The sequence below is a fragment of the Phyllostomus hastatus genome, unplaced genomic scaffold (genome assembly GCF_019186645.2).
Source record: "Phyllostomus hastatus isolate PE091 unplaced genomic scaffold, TTU_PhHast_1.1 phas_scaffold_501, whole genome shotgun sequence".
Classification (NCBI taxonomy): Eukaryota; Metazoa; Chordata; class Mammalia; order Chiroptera; family Phyllostomidae; genus Phyllostomus; species Phyllostomus hastatus.
This window is the reverse complement of record NW_025334033.1, coordinates 39,688,384-39,713,980: the sequence shown is the minus strand read 5'-3', so window position 1 is coordinate 39,713,980 and position 25,597 is coordinate 39,688,384. Positions and strand designations below refer to the sequence as shown.

At 42.0% G+C, this 25,597-nt stretch overlaps 2 protein-coding genes across 3 annotated transcripts in view; one reads left to right on the top strand and one right to left on the bottom strand.

Annotated features, from left to right (window-relative positions):
• The window catches only part of CCDC175 (coiled-coil domain containing 175), a 58,970-nt gene extending 48,091 nt beyond the window's left edge, over positions 1-10,879 (top strand). The window contains exons 17-20 of the mRNA XM_045823636.1: positions 1,044-1,146; positions 2,340-2,383; positions 3,597-3,747; positions 9,758-10,879. Coding sequence (XP_045679592.1) covers positions 1,044-1,146; positions 2,340-2,383; positions 3,597-3,747; positions 9,758-9,834 — 375 coding nt within the window. The 3' untranslated portion in view covers positions 9,835-10,879. The remainder of the gene's footprint in view (positions 1-1,043; positions 1,147-2,339; positions 2,384-3,596; positions 3,748-9,757) is intronic.
• Positions 10,880-11,270: 391 nt separating this feature from the next.
• LOC123808791 (JNK1/MAPK8 associated membrane protein) lies at positions 11,271-25,549 on the bottom strand. Of its 2 annotated transcripts, none has more exons than XM_045823637.1 (7): positions 25,429-25,549; positions 23,340-23,431; positions 22,604-22,758; positions 18,712-18,918; positions 15,208-15,389; positions 13,349-13,425; positions 11,271-11,550 (listed from the first exon to the last, which is right to left on the bottom strand). In XM_045823637.1, the coding sequence occupies exons 1-7, from the start codon at positions 25,430-25,432 to the stop codon at positions 11,332-11,334; spliced, it is 936 nt and encodes a 311-aa protein (XP_045679593.1). In that variant the 5' UTR covers positions 25,433-25,549; the 3' UTR covers positions 11,271-11,331. The 2 variants fall into 2 exon arrangements, with proteins under 2 accessions (XP_045679593.1, XP_045679594.1); XM_045823638.1 differs by having other exon boundaries at positions 23,340-23,413; positions 25,429-25,542.
• Between the last annotated feature and the right edge of the window lie 48 nt (positions 25,550-25,597).

The window sequence follows — 25,597 nt, the reverse complement described above, 5'->3', positions numbered from 1 at the left end:
TTCTTTCATTTTGGCCATATTTTTTTGTCTTGGCACACCTGTGATGTACTAAGGGGCAGAGTCTTAGGTGTTCGCCAGGGTGGGGCAACCCATGTCACTGGGTTGTGATGCTGTAGGCGGGGGAGGAGTCCGAGAGGAAACAATGGCGCTTGCTCAGATCTCAGCTGGCTTTCAGTCACTTTCCCCTCTACCCACAAGCAAATTGGGCCCTTCTGGTGCTGATTCCCAGGTGGATGGGCTTGTGTATGCCCTAGGACCCTGTGGGTCTCTCCAACAAACTCTCCTATGAGGCTGCCACCTCAACCCCCACAGGTGTTTTCAATCAGAGGTTTGAGGCTTTATTTCCCCTCGCTGGAGCCCTGGGTTGGTCTTGCTCCCCTGTTGTTCCTCCCAGTTTATCTGCACATGAATGTGGGACTGCCCGGTCTGCCAGCTGCCACCTTGCCGTGAGTCCTCCCTGCCCTGGGGGGCCCGTCTCCGTCCCTCCTACCAATCTGGATGAATGTAACTCCTTGGTTATCAGACTTCCATACTATTCAATTTTCTGGCAGTTCTGTTTATTTTTTGTTTTTTAATTTGTTGTTGCCCTTCTTTTGGTTGTGTGAGGAGGCAAAGTGTACCTACCTACGCCTCCGTCTTGGCTGGAAGAGTAAACCCAGTGTCAGAGGCCTTCTGTGAAGCTCCTCCAGTCAGGAAGCGTTGCTGCCCTGTGACACTCACTGCACACACGCTTTGTACCAAGGACGTTGTATGTGCATGTGTGTGATGCATTTACACAGACTGCCTTTTATTTTTTTCTTATGTAAAATTATATTCAGAATCTGTGTTCATTTGGGCACTGGAATGCTTGCCAGAAAGTAGGACCCTTTGTCTCCCTCACTAGAATGCAAGCTTGACAGGGGCTCTGTGCACCACTGTCGCCCTTGCACCTGGAGCAGTTGGTGGCTCAGAGGGAGTCAGTAATGGTTTGCTGGATGGCTACACAGACAACTAATCTGCGGTAACTAAACTGCTTAAACCAATGCTGTGCCTTTGGTTTCCAGTACATTGCATACCTGAAGAACAAGATACAGCGGTACGCTCAGGGAGAAGATGTCCTCTTGCACGTCTCAAGCGACCTGTCTTGGCACCTGATAGCTCATCACAGTAAGTAATGTGTCACGGGTGATCTTTACATTTAAAAAAATAAAGTTTTTGTTTTGTTTAAGTCCATTTTAAATCAAATTTTACTGATTCGCATACAAGAAAATGCACCCATCTTAAGTTCAATGAGTGTTGATAACTGTGCACTCTGCTGTAACCGCTACCATCACAAACAAGAGCGAGAACCCTTTCATCCCTGAAAAACGCCCCTAGTGCCCCTTCGGAGTAGTATCCCACTCTGACTCCAGTCCTCGGAAACCGCTGCTCTGCTTTCTGCCACTGAGGACTGGATGTAACCAGGATGATGGCGCATGTGCATTTTCGGACGTGGCTTGTTCCACTCAACCCACTCCTCTTACCATCCCCCGACGCACGCATACTCGTTGGCTCCTTTCTGTGGCTGTGTCCTGCCCCATGAACATGCCGTATTGTGTTTATCTGCTCGCCTGCTCAGGGACATTTGGGTTATTTCCAGTCTGGGGTTACTGTTTGTTTCCAAGTGCTTTTGCGAATATTTGTTTTTATTTCTTTTGGGTAGATACCAAAAAGTGGAATTGCTGGGTTATATGATTAACGTATGTTTAACTTTATAAGAAACTGCCAAACAGTTTGCCAAAGTGGTTCTACAAATTTCTCATCCCGCCAGCTACGGGACACTCCACATCCTCACCCACCCTTAACACTTAAAACTGTTAACATTTCAGCCATCTTTAATAGGTATGCAATGATATTTCATTGTGACTTTAATTTGCATTTTCCTGATGAGTAACGCTGTTGAGCATCTTTTCATGCACTTCGGGCCTTGTATTTCATCTTCCGTGCAACATCTCGAACCAGGGATCTGTTGCAGCATAACAAACAAATCATTGGCTTTGCTCACAAATTGCTAGTTTGGTCAGGGCCAGATGGAGACAGTCCTGCTCTGCTTCATGGGGCCTCAGCTGGGCCACTTGATGTCCGGGGGTCACTCAGCAGCTGGGCCTGCGATCACTGGGAGACCCCCTCACCCACGTGTCTGAGGCTGCCCCATTTTCCGCTTGTTTGCAGTGGGAGGCCAAGTCCAATTTAGTTCTTCTGTCATTTTGGAACTAGAAAGTTTTACATAAAAACAATGTTTGAAAAACAAATAGCATTACTTTTATTAAAATGTTCAAATTGTTTCAGTAACCTTACCATTTTGAAAATCTTTATTTTAGCACGATATTTGGATTTGTGGGCTGAATTCCAGATTACTGTCAAGGTGAGTTTTCTGGGTTATCTCTGTACCATATTTCTAAGAGTATTTACCTACCTGACAAGTGTGTGCATGTGTGTGTGCACGGGCATCCCTAAAGTCGGAGGTCAGGATGACTGGGGAGTCACAGAGCTAGTGCGACCGTCCGATCCTAAAACGTGTTGCTTATGCCGAATGTCGCTATGAAATCTCAGTCCTTTGGGAAACTGTCTTCCCACTGTACCACTTCAATTAAAGTGGGCATGCCTTTTTTGTTTTGCTTTGTTTTGTTTGGGTAGCTGAATTTGAATGTGTTGTTTTAGGACAAAGTCATCAGTTCTGTTCTCCATCCATCTTCAGAGTTTCAGCAGCCAAGCAACACTCCCACGCCCGAGCCGCCCCCTTCAGAGGCGGCTGCTGCAGTTTCTGTCCTGGCTCTGCCACTTCCGAATTATTTACCATTTAATATGATGCTTATTTAACCCTCAAAACTCTGGATCAGGGAAATGTCAGTAATGCCTTTTCAGATGAAGCTGAGACTCAGAGAGTTTAAGTAACTTGCCCAAGACCAACCAACCAGTGAGTGAACTCACAGGATTTAAAACTCAGATCCAGCCTGATTTCCAAAGTCCTTTCTCTCAAACTTTAAGTCGTGCTAAATCTCCTCTTCAGGGCTGCACTGCCCTGAGGGGGAGCAGTTAAAGGTTCGCCTTCACTCACAGATGCAAACAGAGACTAGTGGTTGGGGTGATGGGTGGGGGTGGAGATATGAGAGGTGAAGTGGGGGACAGGGTCACATGGCGCGACCTTCATAAATCATGGGGACACAAGGCACAGCATGATGCCCATAGTTCATGATAATGTGCTGTGTGTGTTTGAAAGTTATTGAGAGCAGATCTCAAATGTCCTCATCATGGGAAAAAATTCTGTGACTGTGTGTGGTTGTGACGTTAACTAGATTTATCATTGTAATCATTTCACAGCATACACAAATATCAAATTACGTTGTACACTTGAAATCCATGTAATACTATATGTCAATATAGCTCAGTGAAAAGTTAATCATTGAGAAATAATTTTGAGTTCAGTGAGCCATTTATTAAATCTCATTTACTAATCCATTTTCCTGAGCTCTGTCATAGAAATTCATGAATCCGCTGTGTATACACACTCACTGCACAGAATGTTTTTTATTTTATTACAATTTATATTTACATACCCAAAAATGTTTCCTTTAAAGGGATTTGTACAAGATGGTCTCAAGACCTTGCAAGAAATAAAGTATCTAAGAGACAAACTACATGAGAGAGATGAAAAGGTCGAGAGCATCAGTGTCTGGCTACAAGGGAATCTGGAGGAGCTCCGTCATCTGGCCACTATGGACCCTCCTGGTAAGTAGCGTCTCAAGAACTTTGGGTAAGAAAGAACTTCCTGTTCTTCTCCTGTAGCTGGAGACATCAAAAAAGAACCTCCCAACCCCGGCAAATAAGAGAGCCTCCTGAGGAACTTAGTTATCTCCCCAGTAATCCGTCCCTCGTCCTGCCGCAGACACCCAAGTGCGCCCCCGCGCCCGCGTGTGGGCTCAAGCGCCACTGCTGCAGGGCCGGACTCGTCTCCCCTCCGCTCAAGGGCTTTCGCTAAGTGACTGAATCTCAACTTCTCTCTCATTTTTAAAAACCCTTCTTAAAAATATTTTCCAAAGCGATCTTTTGAAACTCTTTTACATATTTCCTTGTCTTCATAAATAGGAGATACTGAGCATCATTTTACCTTTTCTTCCCGGGTTAAGTTTAGCATTGAAAACTGCGACTATTGCCTTCTCCAAAAATCCAGTGTTGCCCCCTGGGGCTTCTGAGATGTTCATACACCCGGTACCACAGGATCGGTTGCCCCCTGCGCCCCAGCCAGGTCTCTCCAGAGCAATAGCAACATCATCCTCATTCCTACTCTCATGTCCTGTTAGGGCTCTGTCCAGAGTAGGGGGCAGGGAGAAACCGAGGTGAGCCCTTGCACAGGTACAGCCTGGAGGCTCCAGGGGTGGAACCCCTCCATCACGTGGGACGGTGGAGGTAGAGAAGGCTGGGGAGAAGGCTGGAAAATAGAGTGTGGGGGACAGGAGTCATGCAATGAAAAAATGTCATTCAGCTAGCGTATGGGCTCATTAGAGGTTATTAAGGTTTAACTTCTAAGACATACAGAGCATCGCCATTAGATGGGTTGGAGAAAGTCAAAGGAAATAATAAAAGTAAAATGAGAAAAAGCAATAGAATTAAAAACTCATCAATATTTGGTTAAAAAGAACAATGATCTGAGGGTATTGCTGACACAAGAAATAATGTTTTCGGAGAATAATGAAGGCTTTTGTGGGTATTCTCCTTGTCAGCCAAACAGCTGTTGGGGTGTTCCTGCCAGTGCCTGGCGACACTTACTGCCTGTAAGTGCGCAATGGGCCCCTGGCGTGCCTTGCTTCACGTTGCATTTCCTTTGCAAGGCTTGGCCATCCCCAGCGACCACAGATGGGGCAGAATTTTAAGAGCTACATCATCTCTGAGTGTCGACTGCACTATTATCACATGAGCGAATCTTCCATTTTTGTCTGAAGTCTGATAGAATCTCTGTGTTGGAGCAAAGCTAAACAGACTCTACCGAAGAGTCTGAACAGGCCACTGAGGAAGGCAGTCTGAAGAAGTCACTGAACAACTGCTGTCATATTCCCTATTTCACATATTTGGAGGACTGTCTTCTTGATAACCTGTGGAAAAGGGAGAACTGCAGTGTGGAAAGAGGGAGGCCACCGGAATGAGAACGAGCAGAGGCACTAGGCGTGGGATGGCAAGGCGGTCGGTCAGAGTCATCCCCACTTGCACTGGGCAGAGATGCAAAGGCAGGCAGGGGAGTGGGGCAGCTTGGTCAGGAAACCAAAAGGGAAGGCTTCCAGTGGGCGCAGATGGGGCTGGCGGCCTGCGGGGGCTGGGAGCAGCCTGGCTGGGAGCAGAAAATCCTGTGCGATCTGGCCCATTAGCAGGCGTATCTGCCTTTCTCTCATGGGTCCCATTTTTAGGTTCCATCCATGTTTCCCTATTAACTGTAAACTGCATGACAAGTATTTATTGAGTGTCTTTTCTGTGACAAATATTATATTAGATGGTGGGGTTACAATAGTAAATGGAGACAGATCTAGCTCCTGCTCAAATGGAAATCACAGCCAGGCTCAGAGGCTGGCACACTGTAGAGCACCAGAGGGTCTTTTTGGCCTTAGCAGCCCTTAGCGGTCTCTGTAGCAACTACTCCATTGTGCCCTGATAGCAGAGTTGCCCCTCAAGTGTGATCTGCCCACCCCAGTAACTTGGGAGAATCAGGTGTTACACAAATGTGTGTAGAGTGTCAGTGTCACAGGTGTGCTGAAGGTGGGGCCTAAGAACTGGAGAACCTAGCAGGGAGCCTTGGCCTAGCTGAGGAATCTGGAGAGGTCTCTGAAGAACTGGAGGTGGGCTCTGAGATCTGCAGGAAGATTTCGCTCCCCTAACTCTACATATTTCTGCTCCTGGAGCACTGGCCCCAGGTGGGATCCAGCCTCAGCTTTGCTGCTTACATGTTATTTAACCTCCACTCCTCAGTTTCCCTGGTTGGAAAATATAAATGATAACAGCAGTAATACAACATTAAGCCTTTATTAGGCACTCATTGGATCCCTGGAATCCATCACCTTGCTGAGGTAATAAAGGTCAACCTTGACTCCTTGAATTACTTGGCCATCTCTGAGCTACCTGTAATCTAGCTTTGAAGGTTCTAGTGGAATGGCTTCTCACAGGACTTCAAGACAAGCCCTTGATTTTTTAGCTCAGCAGCTCTGCCCTGCCCTCTTCTGGACATGTGATGTTACTGCAGCTCTGCAGGTCCTAACCCTCCTCTTCAGAAACACTGCACTGGTTTCATTAACTTATTGAGCACCTTTGAGTCTGACACTAGAGCAAATGCTGCCCTTAAAGTTGAATGACACCCAGTCTCTGAACTTCATAGAGCACATACTGTGAGAATGAGACAAGAGGTGATTAGAATCCAGTGGACCTCTTCTAATGAGTGGCTGTAGGAGAGGGTGAAGAGGGACATCTAAGTCTTTTTGGGTGTTGGGAACACAAAGGGGTATCTTCCCAAAGGAGCAGCCAACATAACCCGGCCAAGAACTGCAACAGCTTGGCTGAGTGGCAATCTGCTGGGGGCACCAAGTGGCAGGAGTCGGGGATTAGCTTGTCAGAACATGAGTGACAGCCTTCATTCTGAAACTACGATCCTCCCTTTTTGCCTTAATATTCTTTCTCATAAACAAAGGTAAACAAGTTAATTCTTAGTGTATACCTAAATGAAATAGTAGTTGAGCACAGATTTTTTGAAAATATTAAAGAATTTTCTTTCTTTTTGTTTTTTTTAAATATAGTTTATTGATTTTGCTATTACAGTTGTCCCATTTTCCTCCCTTCACTCCCCTCCACCCCACACACCCCCTCCCACCCATATTCCCCCCCTTAAGTTCATGTCCATGTGTCATACTTATAAGTTCTTTGGCTTCTACATTTCCTATACTATTCTTACCCTCCTCCTGTCTATTTTCAACCTACCATTTATGCTACTTATTCTCTGTACCTTTTCCCCTCTCTCCTCCTCCCATTCCCCTGTTGCTAACCCTCCATGTGATCTCCATTTCTGTGGGTCTGTTCCTGTTCTAGTTGTTTGCTTAGTTTGCTTTTGTTTTTGTTTTAGGTGTGGTTGTTAATAACTGTGAGTTTGCTGTCATTTTACTATTCATGTTTTTTATCTTCCTTTTCTTAGTTAAGTCTCTTTAACATTTCATATAATAAGGGCTAGGTGATGATGAACTCCTTTAACTTGACCTTATCTGAGAAGCACTTTATCTGCCCTTCCATTCTAAATGAAAGCTTTGCTGGATAGAGCAATCTGGGATGTAGGTCCTTGCCTTTCATGACTTGGAATACTTCTTTTCAGCCCCTTCTTGCCTATAAAGTCTCTTTTGAGAAATCAGCTGACAGTTCCCATAAGGGAACTCCTTTGTAGGTAACTGTCTCCTTTTCTCTTGCTGCTTCTTAGATGCTCTCCTTACCTTTAATCTCTGCTAATGTAATTATGATGTGCCTTGGTGTGTGCTTCCTTGGGTCCACCTTCTTTGGGACCCTCTGAGCTTCCTGGACTTCCTGGAAGTCTATTTCCTTTGCCAGATTGGGGGAGTTCTCCTTCACTATTTGTTCAAATAAGTTTTCAATGTGTTGCTCTTCCTCTTCTCTTTCTGGTGCCCCTATAATTAGGATGTTGGAATGCTTAAAGATGTCCTGGAGGTTCCTAAGCCTCTTCTCATTTTTTTTGAATTCTTATTTCTTCATTCTTTTCTGGTTGGATGTTTCTTTCTTCCTTCTGGTCCACACCGTTGATTTGAGTCCCAGTTTCCTTCCCATCACTATTGGTTCCCTGTACATTTTCTGTTATTTCACTTATCATAGCCTTCATTTATTCATCTAATTTGTGACCAAATTCAACCATTTCTGTGAGCATCCTGATTACCAGTGCTTCGAACTGTGTATCTGATAGGTCGGCTGCCTCTTCATCGCTTAGTTGTATTTGTTCTGGTGCTTCGATCTGTTCTTTCATTTTGGCCATATTTTTTTGTCTTGGCACACCTGTGATGTACTAAGGGGCAGAGTCTTAGGTGTTCACCAGGGTGGGGCAACCCATGTCACTGGGTTGTGATGCTGTAGGCAGGGGAGGGGTCTGAGAGGAAACAATGGCGCTTGCTCAGATCTCAGCTGGCTTTCAGTCACTTTCCCCTCTACCCACAAGAAGTGGGCCCTTCTGGTGCTAATTCCCGTGTGGGTGGGCTTGTGCACATTCTAGGACCCTGTGGGCCTTTCCAAGGAACTCTCCTGTGAGGCTGGGAGTTTCTCCCGGCACCTCAACCCCCACAGATGTTCTCAATCAGTGTTTTATGACTTTCTGGGGTCCTGGGCTGCGCAGTCTACCTCGCTCCCCAGTATCGCCGGGTTTTATCTGCATGCGAATGTGGAACTGCCAGGTTTGCCATCTTGTATGCTGCGCCCCTCCACAATCCCCCACCTCACTGGGTCCACCAGCTGCCACTCTGGATGAATGGGTCTACTTTTTTAACTCCTTGGTTGTCAGACTTCCATACAGTTCAATTTTCTGTCGGTACTTGTTTTTTGTTTCTAAATTGTTGTCCTTATTTTGGTTGTGCAAGAAGGAACAGTGTGTCTACTTACGCCTCCATGTTGGCTGGAAGTAATATTATTTTCTTTTAAAATTCCAAAAGCCCTTGAATTATATACTATACAGTATATACATGTACTACAATTAAGGTTGCAGATAAACAATTTGTGTATTAACCAAATACTATCTGCTATCTTGCTATCTGCTCTACAGACACTTTTCAGGCCAAGAGATATTTCAAAAGAAATATTAAATAATTCATGTAAGTGTCTGTTAAAGTTGTTATTGTAATGGAAAAAAGATACACAATTATCTGTATTTTGACCATTTATTCCTGGAAAAGAACAGTTATAATCCAGCAGAATCAAAATTTCAGTAAGAAGTAATTTAAAAAATGACTTTCCCAGAAATTGTGAAAAGGTCTCTTGGGAAAATTAAGATTTTTAACTAGGAGGAGCGTTTGGACAATGGTTCCCAAATATCAGAGTCGCCGGGAGGTTTTAGAAACCCCCGGGCTGGGCCCACACAGAGCGCCACGGGAGCTGCTGGGGGGGACCCAGGCCGGGTTCTGGAAATCTCTCCAGCTGCTCCAATGTACTGTCAAGTCTTGCAAACTAATGGTTTTAGACAAAAATGTAACACTGTAACTTAAATTGGTCAATTGGCCCAAATTAATCAAGAAAATATTTCAACTTTTAAATTACCTAGCCAGCACTGGTTAAGGAAGTAATTACTGTAGTGAGGATTGTAATATACAAGGACCTAAGCCAAAACTAAGTTGAGCTAGGGCAAGGGTAATTTTTGAATATTTTAATAACTATATTTTAATTATTCATCATGTTCTTAAAAATGCAAATTAAAAAGATATATATTAAGTATTCCTGAAGTTCTTTGCATTCGAGGACTTGTAATCATGATTACTTATATTTCTCCTTCTGCATACACATTTTTCTCGTAGAACAGGACACGACTTAAAGTGACCCCAAATGCAGTGGGGCAAAAATAGTCCCAGGGATCAGATACATAACCCACCAGGCCTCCCCTTTCCAACTGTACAACACCCAATTCTGGGATCCTTTGGGCGACTTGGAATTTTAATGGACACTGATAACCACCCAAACCTGTCCGAGATACATATGGGAGTTTTACATTTTATTTTTATTCCTACAGAAAAGAAGAAAGAAAGACGTATCAAAAAAGCCTGTTTCCCGTTTGCTGGAGTACTGCAAAAAACATTAACAAAATAATTTCAAGGATACAACTGCTGTGAATTCAAAAGGCATAAACTACAGAAAAAGTGAGTGTACTTTTTTCACAATTTGCAACTGTCAATAGAAGTCTTAAAGTTTGAAATTTAACAAACTTGTGTAACCCCCACCAATAGCAGAATCGGTAAATAACCTCCCAAACAATACAAAAGAATAAACATGGTCAAACTATCAGGTTAAGCACTAAAAATCTTATTTTTGCTTCCATGGTTACAATTATAAAAATTGACAAGCAGCATACCCATCAATAACCACCTCAGGAGAACAGTTTATACCCGGTATATTTTCTGTACTTTGTTAAATCTAAGAAGCCATCAATTGTTAAGATTCAGAGATATCACAATGTAGGGAAAAAACAGTGCTTCAGAATCCAAAAATATGGCATGCGTGTGCATCCTTAAAAAATGAGCCGTCTCATCTATAGGTGGGGCCTAATCAACAAAACAAGCAAGCAAAATAGACCAGACACATGGAAATAAATACGGGTGACCAGAAGGGAGGAGGATGGGTTGAGAAGGGCAATGGGGTGAAGAAGGGGAAGAAGGGTCAAGTCAAAGAACCTGTGTAAAGGACCCGTGGACACAGGCCACAGGGCGGGGCGGGGTGGGGGTGGGTAGGTGAGAGTAATGGGCGAAAAGTGGGGACAACTAGAACTGAACAATAATTTTTTAAAAGTAATGATGTTCCGCAAAAAAAAAAATGAGTTGTAAGAAGGAGTATGTGAGTACACGTGTTTATTCATTTGGGAAAAAGACATTCATCTCACTACCTAACATTCTGAATTTCCATGATTATTGTGGCAAATACAAATGCAAAACATTTGAGGCTTTCTGTAGTTAAGTTTTTCATGACTGTTTTTCTTTACATAAACAGGAATAACCCGAAGATAACTTCAAGCAAACTACCCATAAACAGAAAACCTGTTATATAAATTGTGGTCTATTTTTGTACTAGATCAAAATACTGTGTTGGTCAAAATAAATAGGTAAGATCGACATACTTTATTTCCATGTTCGCTACCAGACCCCTCAGGTGTGTGTCTTTGTAATTCACTACATTTGGGAAACCGGCTGAAACACAATGGGCATGCACAACTGGGGCGAAGCTAAGGGTTTCAGATTACACTTGAAGTTTTCCTTAAAAACAGAAGCAGCATACTGGCAGGTACACGGAACATGATTTTACTTTGAACAGTAACTTAAACCTTTGCGAGTCAAGTGCTTCCTGAGGCTCCCAGTGCCACGGAACGGTGTGTTGTGAGTGTCTGGTGTGTTCCACTGTGGGACAGTGCAGTCTGTTTTCCGGGTCTAACCATCAAGTCTCAAGTCAAAAGCAAAACCAAACCAAAAAACCAAAAACATTAAGATATACTGACAGTCTTATTTCCATGTATCGCAGAAGAATACTAATACATATTTTTTATTTCTTTACTTTTTTATTAAGAATACTTCTTAGGTTTTTTTTGGCATTTTATATTCAGTGTCCATTGGCTCCTTCTGAGAGTATCCGTGAAGGTTCAGTAAATTTTGCAGTGAACAAGTAAAAAAGGGCTGGCGTGGGCACCAAAGCCAAAAGGGGTAAATCCTGTTCGAGTTTGTCCACTCTGGAAATGGAAATTATTCCATAAGCATGAAGTAGCCAGTGGCTGAAGAGAACGATGAGTCTTTTCTTCCTGACCAGGAGATCATAGCAGTTCTATGTAATTTTACAAAAGAAAGAAAAGAGAAACGTTATCAGACTGAATCAGCTAGATCATTTATTATATTTTAATTAAATGTATTTAAAAATCATAATCTCAGAATCGCTGACCAGTGGAGCTAAAAGGGACCTATGAGAGCACTCACACCAGCCCCTACACTGCACAGCGGAGGAGAGGAGGCTTCCAGCGGTCCCAGGGGCAGGCAGAGGCAGCACCAGCAATGTCTCTAAGCGCTGGTGTACAGCACCACTGGGCGCTGGAATTCTATGGCTTCTTCAGAAAGAATGAACCAGAAGGGGAACTCCCCCCCATGATGTGCCTTCTGCCTGCCCTGATCCACTGCCGCTGAGAGACAGGAGGTGCGAACACCCAGTTTCTTCCCCTCCAGCATTCCTGCATAATTAGAAGGCAGCAGAAATGACATGTGACTACTCTGATTTCCTTTTAACCTCGAATGTAGCTCTATAATGTGCTAAAAGGACCAAATTATCACAAAAGTAATAGCTGCATGCGCTAATAAACATTCTGAAGTATAATTTGCAATATTACATGACTTCCTTTTACTAAAGGGCTCATCTACTCAGCTACAGCTAGACTTTCTTTTCCTACTGCAGGTCTCTACTTCTGATTTATGAGTAGAGTGCTCATTGAAGTACATAGACATTTTACACAGGAGAGATTCCCAGGGGCAGAGAGACAAACAGATTTCAAGCTAACATAACTACTGCCCACAGTAGCTATGGATAACAAACAAAAATGCAAAAGCTGCATTTTATTCAAATAATCATTTCCCCCTCAAATATTTCTCTAGAGTTGAAAAAAGTGCCAAAACTAATTTGCTTATCTACTTATATATACTGCATTACTGATTAAAGATCACAGGAGAAATGAGGTCAGCGTACATATGAGAGCATGTGAAAAATCACCATCAAAATACTCTGTCTAGCTCCTCTACAGTATTTTTCTGTCTAAAAGTCATTCCCACTCCCTTTCTCACTGGTGTAACAGAAAGAGAAGCATCAACAGCAATCATTCCAAAATAGTTTACAACTTACTTTCTCTGGGTCGAGCCCTTTTAAGTTAAGAATTATGAGAAAGAATGTTCTCTTGCCCAGTGCAGTGGGCAGTTAAAGACAGTGCATAAACAGCAGCTCATCGAGTACGAGGTGGAACAGTTAGTACTAAGGTATTTGACACTTCTATTCCTTTAGAATTTAGCCTCAAAATAAAGGGCCTTCTAACACTGACCGTCCACTGAAATAATAATAAGTTAGAGGCACAAAATGGATATCTCAAACCAGAAACAGTATCAGAACTAATGTTACTTCCAAATCACTAAAATATTATAGATATTAGAGGACAAACATAAACACCCAAAATAAAAAAAATAAAATTGGGGACACAACACAGAAGGGTGGAGAATGCATAATATAATTACTGATGGCAGTGCTGCCACGATAAATAGTATAAAATTAGTGCTGTATGCAATAAAGCACTCTTATGTGTCCCTCAAAATGATGTTAGTAAGTTTCAACATTTCATAATGAAGTATGTTCTATGGACAAATAACTGAAAGGATATTTTTCTCCAACATGCTAGATAGCTGAGGCTGACTACTTCACTAATTCCCAGGCAGACAACCTTTCATAAACATAGCCAATGAGCTAAAAGCTACTTAGTGTCAAGTAGCCAAGGATCACTGAGACAATCCGTTGTGCTGTCATATGTATTATTCTCCTGTTCAATTGTGAAATCTGTGAAAAAACCTCTAACAGAGGAAAAAGCTTTTCCTACCTCTATTTCGGAGGCCGACATGTACACAGCAAGAGTGACCAAAGACAACACTAGTATAATGTACGGGAAGGCATAATCTGGAAAACAAACATTCACATTCTGTTGAAAATTAAGCACATTTTCTGGATAAACAAAAATTCAAACAGTACAGTTGTCCCCATAACTGGAAAATCTTTCAGCCAGTCCCGTGACAGACCCATGCCGAGGACACAGGGATCTGAAAGCTGACAATTCTTAAGTCATCCCAGCCCTGGCACCAGACAGGTGTAAATAACCTGTAATCCGTTGCCCACTCCTTGCACAGCCAAAACTGACTTCACTTCTCGCCAACCTCTTTGCTTCTTATATTCCGTTTTTCCATTCACCAGTTACCAAGTCAGAAAGCTACTTTATCATGTTCTCCTCCCATTCCCTCAACCCTTGCATGCAGTGTCACCTAGTTCAGTTAGCTCTACCTTCAAAGGAGATTTTCACTCCTAGTGTCTTTCTGCTTTAGGTCAGGCAGACTTGGCTCATAATCTCTCCACTGATCCCCCAGGTTCTGCTTCCCTGCCATCCATCTTCCATGCTGCCCCCCAGTTTTCTCTGTAGAATGCAAACCTAGTCATGTCTCTCTTCTGTCTAAAATCCTTTGTAGAGTAGGTCTCTATTCTCTAGAGCAAGAATAGCAACCTCAGAAGCCTACAGAGGCCAGCCAGGCAGGTTCATAGCTGAAGTTTGGGCCAAATCTAAAGAAGCAGAGAATGACAGGAGCTAGAAGGAACCACAGATTTTCAAATACCATGCAGTCCAGCTGAAAATGATACATCTGTAAACCAGAATATGAGGCAACACAGCCCTGACTACTCTGCAATTTCCCTTGGCCTTACCCTCGAAGCACCACCCTAATCTTGAACCAAATTCATTACCAAGCTACATGACTTGCTTATGGATGCCAAGTCTTGCCTAGTTCCTTTAGGCCAGGTTTGCCCTCTACCCTGGTAGGCCCCACATCAAAGATGGTACCTAACATCCCTGCAACAACGGTCAGTGTCAGACTGCGTCCTCTCAGCTACTGCAGCTTTCGTAGTAGTATGTGAGCCCTTTAATGCCAACTTTTTTTCTTCCTTTGCATGACAGTTTAGTCTAACTGGGTGCCGGGTACATGCATGAAAAGTTACATTAAAATAAAGAATCACCCTGACTGGTTTGGCTCAGTTGGTTGGAGCACTGTCTAATAAACCAAAGGATCACAGGTTCGAGCCCTGGTTAGGGCACGTGCCTTGGTTGCGGGCTTGGTCCCTGGGGGAGGGTGCCTACAAGAGGCAACTGATTGATGTTTCTCTGCCTCACTCTCTCCCTCCTTTCCACTCTCTGGAAAACCAATAAGCATGTCCTCGAGTGAGGATAAAAGATAATAATAATAAAATAAAATAAATATACTGAAGCTTCTTTTACTGTATTAAAAAGGCTTCCATAAAGAAACTTAGAAATCTAAGACCTAACAATGATAAATAGGATACATTACCAAGAGTAACTTCCATATATTATTTGCCAACACCAGTTTTTGTTTTTTAATGTATACTTAGGTCTTCAAAATATTCCTGTTAAGGTTATAAGCTTCAAATACAAAGCACTGTGTAAACAGACATCAGTTCTGATTAGCTGCCACTGATTTCTTGAGAATTTCTATTTAATTCCAAAAAACCCATCATTTTTCAAAATAAGGCTTATTATATTTCAGCAAAAATATATACTATGGTTAATTTTCAAGAATATAAAGAAATTCTACATTAAAGAAAAGTGCAAAAATTATACTCAGTGAAAATATTGTTCGTCACGTATAGTAACTACACGAGCTATTTTCCCAGCAAACTTACATAACAGGCCTCCACCGACTGCCTGGAGCACGGTCAAAATTGGGAAGAAGTAAAGTGCGGCATAAATACTTTTAAATCGATCAGACTTCCCTAGCCCACAGGCAATCTTCTTTACCAGCAGAGGTCGGAGCAGCATCATCAATACCAAGCAGAAGGCATAATAGATAAATACAATGGTATAGCTGTAAAATAAGAAATTATATTATCAAAAATATGTTCTGAAATAGTTTATGACTGATCCTATAAAAGGTTAAAAAAGTAGATTTCAGGCCAAGATGCAGGTGTAGATAGACACACTGCCTCCTCGCACAAGCAAAATAAGGACAACAACAATTTAAAAAGAAAAAACCAGAGCTGACAGAAAACCGAACTGAACGGAAGTCTGACAACCAAGGAATTAAAGAAGAAACATCCATCCAGACCCGTAGCAGGGGCGGAGACAGGCAGCCAGGGTAGAGAGGACCCATTGAAAGGTGGCGGCTGGCAGACCTGGTGAGGTTCAGTGGCAGACGGGGTGGTCCCACATTCATGTGCAGATAAACCGGGAGGAACAACAGGGAGCAAGACAGACTGAGCAACCCAGGGCTCCGGTGCGGGGAAATAAAGCCTCAAACCTCTGATTAAAAACACCTGTGGGGGTTGAGGCAGCAGTGGAAGAAACTCCCAGCCTCACAGGAGAGTTCCTTGGAGAGACCTACGGGATCCTAGAATGTTCACAAGCCCACCTACCAGGAATCAGCACCAGATGGGCTCACTTTGCTTATGGGAAGTGGGGGAAGTGACTGAAATCAGGCAGAGAGCTGAGCAAGTGCCAGTGTTCCCTCCTGGACCCTGCCCCCACATACAGCATCACAACACTGCGACCTTGTTGCCCTGCCCTAGTGAACACCTAAGGCTCTGCCCCTCATACGTAACAGGCACATCAGGACAAAAAAAATGGCCAAAACGAAAGAACAGATCGAAGCACCAGAACAAATACAACTAAGCGATGAAGAGGTAGCCAACCTATCAGATACACAGTTCTAAGCACTGGTGATCAGGATGCTCACAGAAATGGTTGAATTTGGTCGCAAATTAAATGAATAAATGAAGGCTATGATAAGTGAAATAACAGAAAATGTACAGGGAACCAATAGTGATGGGAAGGAAACTGGGACTCAAATCAACGGTGTGGACCAGAAGGAAGAAAGAAACATCCAACCAGAAAAGAATGAAGAAATAAGAATTCAAAAAAATGAGAAGAGGCTTAGGAACCTCCAGGACATCTTTAAGCATTCCAACATCCTAATTATAGGGGCACCAGAAAGAGAAGAGGAAGAGCAACACATTGAAAACTTATTTGAACAAATAGTGAAGGAGAACTTCTCCAATCTGGCAAAGGAAATAGACTTCCAGGAAGTCCAGGAAGCTCAGAGGGTCCCAAAGAAGGTGGACCCAAGGAAGCACACACCAAGGCACATCATAATTACATTAGCAGAGATTAAAGGTAAGGAGAACATCTGAGAAGCAGCAAGAGAAAAGGAGACAGTTACCTACAAAGGAGTTCCCTTATGGGAACTGTCAGCTGATTTCTCAAAAGAGACTTTATAGGCAAGAAGGGGCTGAAAAGAAGTATTCCAAGTCATGAAAGGCAAGGACCTACATCCCAGATTGCTCTATCCAGCAAAGCTTTCATTTAGAATGGAAGGGCAGATAAAGTGCTTCTCAGAAAAGGTCAAGTTAAAGGAGTTCATCATCACCTAGCCCTTATTATATGAAATGTTAAAGAGACTTATCTAAGAAAAAGAAGATAAAAAAACATGTATAGTAAAATGACAGCAAACTCACAGTTATTAACAACCACACCTAAAACAAAAACAAAAGCAAACTAAGCAATCAACTAGAACAGGAACAGACCCACAGAAATGGAGATCACATGGAGGGTTAGCAACAGGGGAGTGGGAGGGGGTACAGAGAATAAGTAGCATAGATGGTAGGTAGAAAATAGACAGGGGGAGGGCAAGAATAGTATGGGAAATGTAGAACCTAAAGAACTTATGACACATGGACATGAACTTAAGGGGGGGAATATGGGTGGGAGGGGGTGTGTAGGGTGGAGGGGAGTGAAGGGAGGAAAATGGGACAACTGTAATAGCATAATCAATAAAATATATTTTTTAAAAAGAAAAAAAGGTTAAAAAACATATTAATTCTACCCGTTGAATATTCATATTTGCGGAAGGCCAGCCAAGAGGACTCTCATACGTTAGTGAGAAGTGCATGCTGGTCCCTCTCCAGGACGCAGTCTGGAGATGTGCATCCCAAATCCTAAAATGTTTATATCCTTTCGTCCAGCAACTTTACTTGTAGAAATTTATCAAAGGGAAATGTTCCAGGATACACAAAAAAAACTTCATGAATAAGGTTTTTTTGGATCACGTAATAAAGAAAACTCAGGAAAAAAATAAACATTCAACAACAGAAAACTGGTTAAATTTTATAGTACATTCATGCTGGAATACTATGTAGCTATTACTTCATTCATTGAAGCTGAGGGTACAGTTCTATAAAAATCAACAAGGGGCTTTATCAGTCCTTCATATACGTGTGTGTGTATGTGTATGTGTGTATTTTAGCCATATAGATGGAGAGAGAGAGAATATATACGTGGAATAAATAATTTGTAGGGCTAAAGTTGGGCAGGTATAAAAGATTTTGACATATTTATACCTGGATCTCATTTTTTGAAAACTATCTTTTTACATATGTATATGTGTGTTTTGGCACTTAGTACTATTAAGAACTTTCCCAAAAACACATCAAATGAACACCAGCAACTTACAAAAATTCTAAAAATGAAGTAGTCTGGGATGGTATTATACAGAATACTATGAATTTGATACTTCTAAAATAAAACATTTGAAATGGCATTTGGGAAAAAACAAACAAACAAAAAAAAGAACACTAGCCCAAACATTCTAACAATATCAGCCACTACTCGGTGCTTCCTACATGTAAGGCGCTGCACTGCATCTGACGTGTACGGATTTATTTAACCCTCATCCCCACCTCGTAAAGGATCATCATTCCCGTTGTACAAATGGGGAAACTGAGCTACAAGAGGCTCTGAACAGGCTCCAGCTAACACAACTACTGGGAGACCCGGGATTCAAACTCAGGCCTGTTTTTCACTCCAAAGCCCATACTCCTTCCTGCGTGTTAGATATTACTTCTCTGCTGCATATCAGAAAGGTTTTCCTTACAAATCCCTTTTTAAGAAACATGTATGGTTTAATTTGTAAGTGTCTACACATACTTCAACACCAATACAAAAATACTTTCACTTCTATTATACTACGATGTATTTCTATTTTCTCCTATCAGATGATGTTCCTTAAGAAAATCATTTCTGTGTATTTCCTCCTGTGCCTAGATACCATTTTACAATGCTCAACCTGTTGAAATAAATGAAATCAGTAATTATCATTTTTTAAAAAAAGATCCTTAGTCTAAATACATACTTACAGTGGGTAGACAGCTTCGTGAGTACAGTGCACTGTGGTCACGTAATCTGGACTTGGGTTGTAAAGCATTGTGTACCAATCAGAAAGCATCAATACTCGACATGAACGGATATAAAGAACACCGACTGGATCACTCACAAGCAAGGTGATAATAGCTGCCACACTGCATTCAAATAATGCAGTGATGTGTTGGAAAAGTGCACTGGAGCTAACAGAAAAAAGAAGCACAATTACCAAAAAAGTGTTAGTGCCAAATAGTTTTTTATAAAACCTGGATATGATTCAAAACATGGTTTCTTTTTTTTTAAGACTTGATTTATTTTTTTAGAGAGAGAGGAAGGGAAGGAGGAGAGGAAGAGAATCATCAATGTGTGGTTGCCTCTTGTGCGCCCCCTACTAGGGACCTGGCCCACAACCCAGGCATGTGCCCTGACTGGGAATCCAACCACTGACCCTTTGGTTCACAGGCTGGCACTCAATCCACTAAGCCACACCAGCCAGGACTCAAGAAATGGTTTCTAAAAGAAATTTTCACTGTTAACTCCTGAGGATAAAATACTCTTCCACTTTTCATAATAAAGGACTTATGTACATACACTACATAAACAGATAAACATAAATTTCATGGGGGTAGGTGGAATTATGGAATTAAAGAGGTGACAGTGACAAAGGGGTTGAGAAACACTAGTTAGCCTCAGATAGCCAGGCCCCTGCTTCCTATATTAGAAGTCCAACGTCTCAGGAAAATGAAAAAGAAGGCCTCTGTGTTCCTTGTTACCAACTTACTAGGTAGGGTAAGCACAGTGACGCAACTCCTTTTTAAGTCCACTGTTCCTGCCTAAGCGCTGACCACTCCTCTGTTCTACCTACGAAACAAAGCTTTACCCTCACCCTGACCAACGTGGTTCAGTTGCTTGGGTGTCACCCCACAAACCAAAAGGTTTTGGGTATGAATCTGGTCAGGGCACAAGCCTCAGCTGCGGGTTTGGTCCTCACTTAGGGTGTGTGCAAGAGGCAGTCAACTGATGTTGCTCTGCCTCTCTCCTTCTCTTCCCCTCTCTCTGGAATCAATAAGAGGAAGGGGAAGGGAAGAAAAGAAAGCTCTATCTGCTCCAAATTATCCCTCAAAACATACTTGATGTTTTAGTTGTAATGCATTTGGAAGGTACCCCCTTTCCTCCACCACCTCTTCTCTACTTTGACCTGAGAAGTCCCAATAATTAACTGAGCATTTATTCTATATTGGCTTTAACATATTCACACCTTTCTCATCATAATCTTTCATTACTCATAACAAAAATTAAAAGAATAAGAGCTGCTTTTTAAAAATCAATTTACAGATTCTTCTGGGGGGAAAAAAGTTTCTTTCAACATAGATAATCACTGTGGCTTTATTAAGCAGAATGCAGAGAAGTGCTGATCCTAATTCATCTGACCATCCCTTCCATTTCCATTCCCGGGACCGGAATCTGGCCATCAGTGTTTCTCAGACAGCCCTCTGATTTCTCATCCACCCTCCACAGAGGGTATCTTCCTCAAGTAAACCTTCGCCAATAAACCATTCACTCGGTAAATACTAAGCGAGCATCTCCAACATGCCAGCGGTTGTAAGCTGGTCTCGGAGATTCCGTGGAGAACAACAGGGATGGCCACTGCCCTCTTGCAGCTTCGAGTCAGGGGTGGGCAGAACATTAATTGAGAAAAAGAAACATAACTAACTATAAATTGTGTTGAGTGCTAAACACAAAACAGAAACAACAAAATGAAGAGTGCTATTAAAAAAGAAACATAAGAGCACAGATCTACTTTAGCTTGGCTTGCGAAGACCTCTCCAACGTGTAACTTAAACTGAAACCTGAAGGAAAAAAGGCAGAGAGGTAAAAAGTTGCAGTGAGAGGGACAAGAAAGTATTCCAGTCAGAAAAAAGAGCCTAGGGAAAGGAAAAGGACCTAAAGCAGGAAAGATGCTGAGAAGTCGGAGGAACTAAACACCAGTGTGGCTAAAATATACTAGGGCAGAATTTGATTCCTCATTCCCAACAGAATAAAGTTCCCATCCTCATCAAGAAACTTCACAACTTAAGTGTCCATCAGTAGATAGTGGATCAAACAACTGTGGTTCATCTGCACAATGGAATACTATGAAGCAAAAGAAAGAAGGAACTTCTACCTTTTGTAAGAGCATGGATGGAACTGGAGAATATTATGCTAAGTGACATTAGCCAGCTGGTGAAAGACAAATACCATATGATCTCACTTATAAGAGAAATCTAATGAACAAAATAAACTAATGAGCAAAACAGAACCAGAGATATACAAACATGGAACAGACAGAGTGACCAGAGGAGAGGAAAGAGGAGAATAATGGTGGAAAGAAGGGGAAGGAACTAGTCAAAGAACATGTGTGAATGACCCATGGACATGGACAATGGTGTGGGGATTGACTGTGGGGGCGGGGGGCTCGGGGAGGGATGGGCAAGGAGGGCAAAGGGGGAAAAATTGAGACAACTGTAATAGAATAAGGTTAAAAAAATAAAGGGTACAATTAAAAAATAAAAAGAAAACCTCACATTCTGGCCTCAGTCTACCCTTCCCACTCTCCTTTTCGCTACCTCTTTTTCACACACAGTCCACACTTCGACCACAGGGATTCCTTCCATTCCCACCGTAACAGGGCACATGGTTCGTACCTCTGTGCCACACTGTTCAAGCTGTTTGCTCTGCCTAAAACGTTTTTTCCTCATGTCTTTCAGATCCTAGTGGGCACAATTTATCTCTTCCACTCTTTGTGATTCCAGAGCATTTTGTTTACAATGCTTCCATACACTTTTTGTTTATATACTTTTAAGATTGATTTATATTACATTTCGTTTGTATACATTTGTCTTTGCTACATGATTACGGCTATAAACCATGTCAGTTATTTGTGTACCACCTCCTTTGATCTTCTCAACGCAAAACACAGTGCTTCATAAATGTTTATGGAGTTAATGTGTTAGTGTGAGTTTTCATAATTAGGTTGCAGCTGTATCATTTTAACTACATTACAGAAGATTACTAGTAGCAAATTCAATTCCAAAGTATTTGCTCTAGAACAATCAAGTTTGTAAACAAAAGCCATTCTTTGTAAAAAACCAATAAAGATTATAAATTTTTTAACCCACACCCTGGTATATGGTTACTGGTTTGAGAGAGAGAGAGAAACACCGGTGTGCGAGAGGAACCCTGAGCAGTCCCCGCCCGCAGGCACCCCGATGGGCCTGAAACACAACCTAGGTGAGTGCCCTGACCGAGAATCGAACCTGCATTCTTTTGGTACTTGGGATGACACCTCAACCAAGTGAGCTACTTAGCCAGGGCTATAAATATGATAATTTAGGATTTTAAAAAATCTATTTTAAAAAATGTCAAATACTTTTTAAAAAATTTCTTCAAGCTCATTTAAAGTAAAACAGACAACAGATACTTCCCTTAATAATTACTGAGGCATGCCCTATCATTAAGTTTTCTTGCCACAATCAAAAGTAATCAGAAAATAAAGCAAAAACAGGTTTACCACTTTTAAAACAACAGCCCTGGCTGGTGTGGCTCAGTAGGGTGAGTGCCAGCCTAAAAACTGAAAGGTCGCTGGTTTGATTCCCAGTGGCACATGCTGGGCTGGGGGCCAGGCTCCCAGCTGAATGTGTGAGATAGGCAACCGACCTATGTATCTTTCACACATGGATGTTTCCCTCCCTCTCTTTTTCCCTCACTTCCCCTCTCTCTAAAACAAAGTAAATAAATAAATAAAAAATAACTAAAACAAGAAAGGTAGTATAATTACTTGATAAGGTCTTCTAAGTGATAATTATTCCAACATCAGTCCATCCAGATACATTCACAGAAAGTGCTAACCTCTTTTTCCCTGAGTACCATTCAATGAAGAACCAATGTAAAACCAGAGGAAGCATAGCCATGAATCCAAGATAGAGCCAATCGTAAAGTTCTGGGGACTCTGTGCACGGCTGACAGTACTTCTGTGCATTTGTTCTCTGTCCTCTTGGACACACCTACAATGTATAAAAACAGTGTGTACAGCTATTGCTTGCTTGAGAACATCAACATCCCCAAAATAAGATATTCTATTTCTATTTAAACATCTGTTTCTATGTGCATTTTTTAGAAATAAACAAAGAGAAAGCATAAGTAAAATAAAAAGAAATCTACAGTGTATTTGCCTATATCTGTGTAATGCTCTTAAAGGAGTTCTTTCACTAAGTTACTAAATTAGCTTACTAATAGTAAATGGAAAACCTAGTTATTAATAGTGTGTAAAAATAATTGCAAACAAGTATTCTGGAACTGTAAAGTTAATTTACTTGGATGTTCAAGTCACTGTACTATATCATTAATAAAAATTAAAAATTACTACAAAATTATAAAATGTTTTAAAAAACACAATAACTGTGACTGTCAAAAAGGATGTAGTATCCATCGATCAATCAATACAAAGACACAAATATTTTATTAATGCCTACATATTCTTTTATGAAATAATGAATAGACTGAAGAAAAAAGATATTCTATGTGTGAAAATATTTCAAAAGCGAAGAGTTTACAAATGAAGTAGCATACAAACATGAAGACTTACCCCACATTCTCCATATATTTCCGTTGAGCCATTTTTAAATAACAGGGTCTTCCCACAGTAAAGTCCAAGGCATGCTGGTTGAATATCGACAGCTTTTTAAAAACAAATGCCAGTACAGTAACATCTCTTGTGATTATAAAAAATAGTGCAAGTTGAAGCACTTGGCAGAAATATCAACACGCTTTCAATTTAAAAAAATCATATGTATGACAAAAGTCTTGATGCATTTATTTTAAAAATTAAATTTCTCCTTTACACTGGGGCACTGCAGAAAGTTATACTGGAACTCTGATGTTGATACAGTTTCTTATCATTAACATCCCCAGTCCTCTACCAGCAAATCAAGAGATATCCCTGGACCTCAAAGCCTAGCCCCGCCCCTCCATCAGGTGGTCTAGACTGCCGAATGCACACTGTCTGTCTGTAATAAGAGGATTAGGGGAGGATCACTGCTTTTCATTTTGCTCTGGTAGGAAGGTGAGTGCCTGTGCTTGTGCACATGCATGCAACACTGATTATCACCCTCTTCTGTCATAGAACACATTTTACCACCAAAAAAGCATAAAGGACATAGTTTCAGAATAAAGGGCAGGCCTGTAGAGTCAACAAATTCACCTTTATAAAAAGCTTATTACATTGTCCTAACTCTTGTCATTTTTGTCAGGGACAAGAGAAAATTTCAGCAAGGTGTCACTGGGCCTCTGACCGATATTTGGGAACCCCTGCCATGGAATCAATCCCCTGATCTCAAGGCTTAGGGAAAATAAAAAGCAGCTCTTCTTTACAAAAAGACAAAAACAAAAACAAAACAACCTCAGGACCTACAGATTGTCTCTGACCTCACCAACAGGTAGAAGTTACTGAGGCAGGATTTCTCATCAGTGGCATGTTTCCCTTCATTCACTGATCTAGTCATTCAATATCCACAGATTAAGCGCCCGATTCATTCCACTGGGTAGGGGCAACTAATGGTCCACAGAGGAACATGACAGAGACCCTGCCTTCAGGGAACCCACAGCCTAGTGTGGAAAAAATCCAAAACAACTGAGGTCAAATGTAATTTAATATGAAAACTATGCATTTTTACAATTATTCTTGAGCAATCATTTTCCAAATTCTTCATGAATTCACAGTCTGGAAATGGACCGATCCACAATACCCTTTCTCCTCTCAAATTCGAATAGACTTTTAATTTTTTTTCTCTCCTTGTGCTGCTGAGGGGGAAAAAAGACCTAGCACTGACAAAAATGCCTCAACTGTAATATTTTCACATTTATCAAATTTCTGAAATTTAAAGAAAATCCACGGGCTTCTTTACCTTATTTGGCCCTTATTTTTAAATCAATTGTAATTACAATGTTCTAAACTAATAGATGGAAATGAAGTGTTTCAGATTTTTTGAGAAGGCATAAGTTAAAGAATTGGAAGTTTCTTCTACCCAGGCATTGCATCTAGTAGATGCTTAATAAATACATTTAAATGTAAGTAATGTCAAGTTTTTCAAACCTCAAGTCCTGAAAACCAGCAACAACTTATCATCAGCCAAACAAAAGCCTGACTCCCATTATCCGTTCACTTTTCCCTTACATTTCCTTCTGTAAACGAGAGCTGAAACTTTGACTCCCCCCACCCCCAACCTTTGTTAAGGGCCCTGTTAGCTGAGGTTTGATGCTGAAGCAAGAGACAACAGTGATACGGCAAGTAGCTTCCGCTTCCTTGACTGTTTTTCTGCCCAGACTAACGCCCGCATATAGATTTTAAAGTCAACTCTCAGGAATGTTAAAGAAAGGGACTGACACAGAAACTGAAATGACCTTCTGAACAGAACAAAAGCCTAGCCTTTCCCACTCCCCGCACGCGCTCGGCTTCCCCTCTGCAGCGGGTCTGGAGCCGACACCTCCCCATCCCATTTCACTCCATCCCAGAGCCCGGGAAGAGTCTGGGGCCCAGCCCCAGGGCGGGTGGGAGCAAAAAGCTAGGATGAGCCGCTACCTGGGGGCCGCCCACGGGGGCTCAGCCCAGAGCCAGCGGCCTAGGGAAAAACCGGGGACAATGACAAACGCTTCCCAGGACCCCGGCTACCACGTACCCATTGGCCGCTCCTAAATTATCCTGGAGATGCTCCAGGATTAGCCGACCCGGCCACAGGGCCCAGACTTCCGGGGCACAGACGTCTCTGTAGTTCCGTCTCCTGGTAACCCGGGCAACCGCCTCGAAGACCCGCCTCCCTCCTCACACTTCCTTGTTTGTGCTCGGAG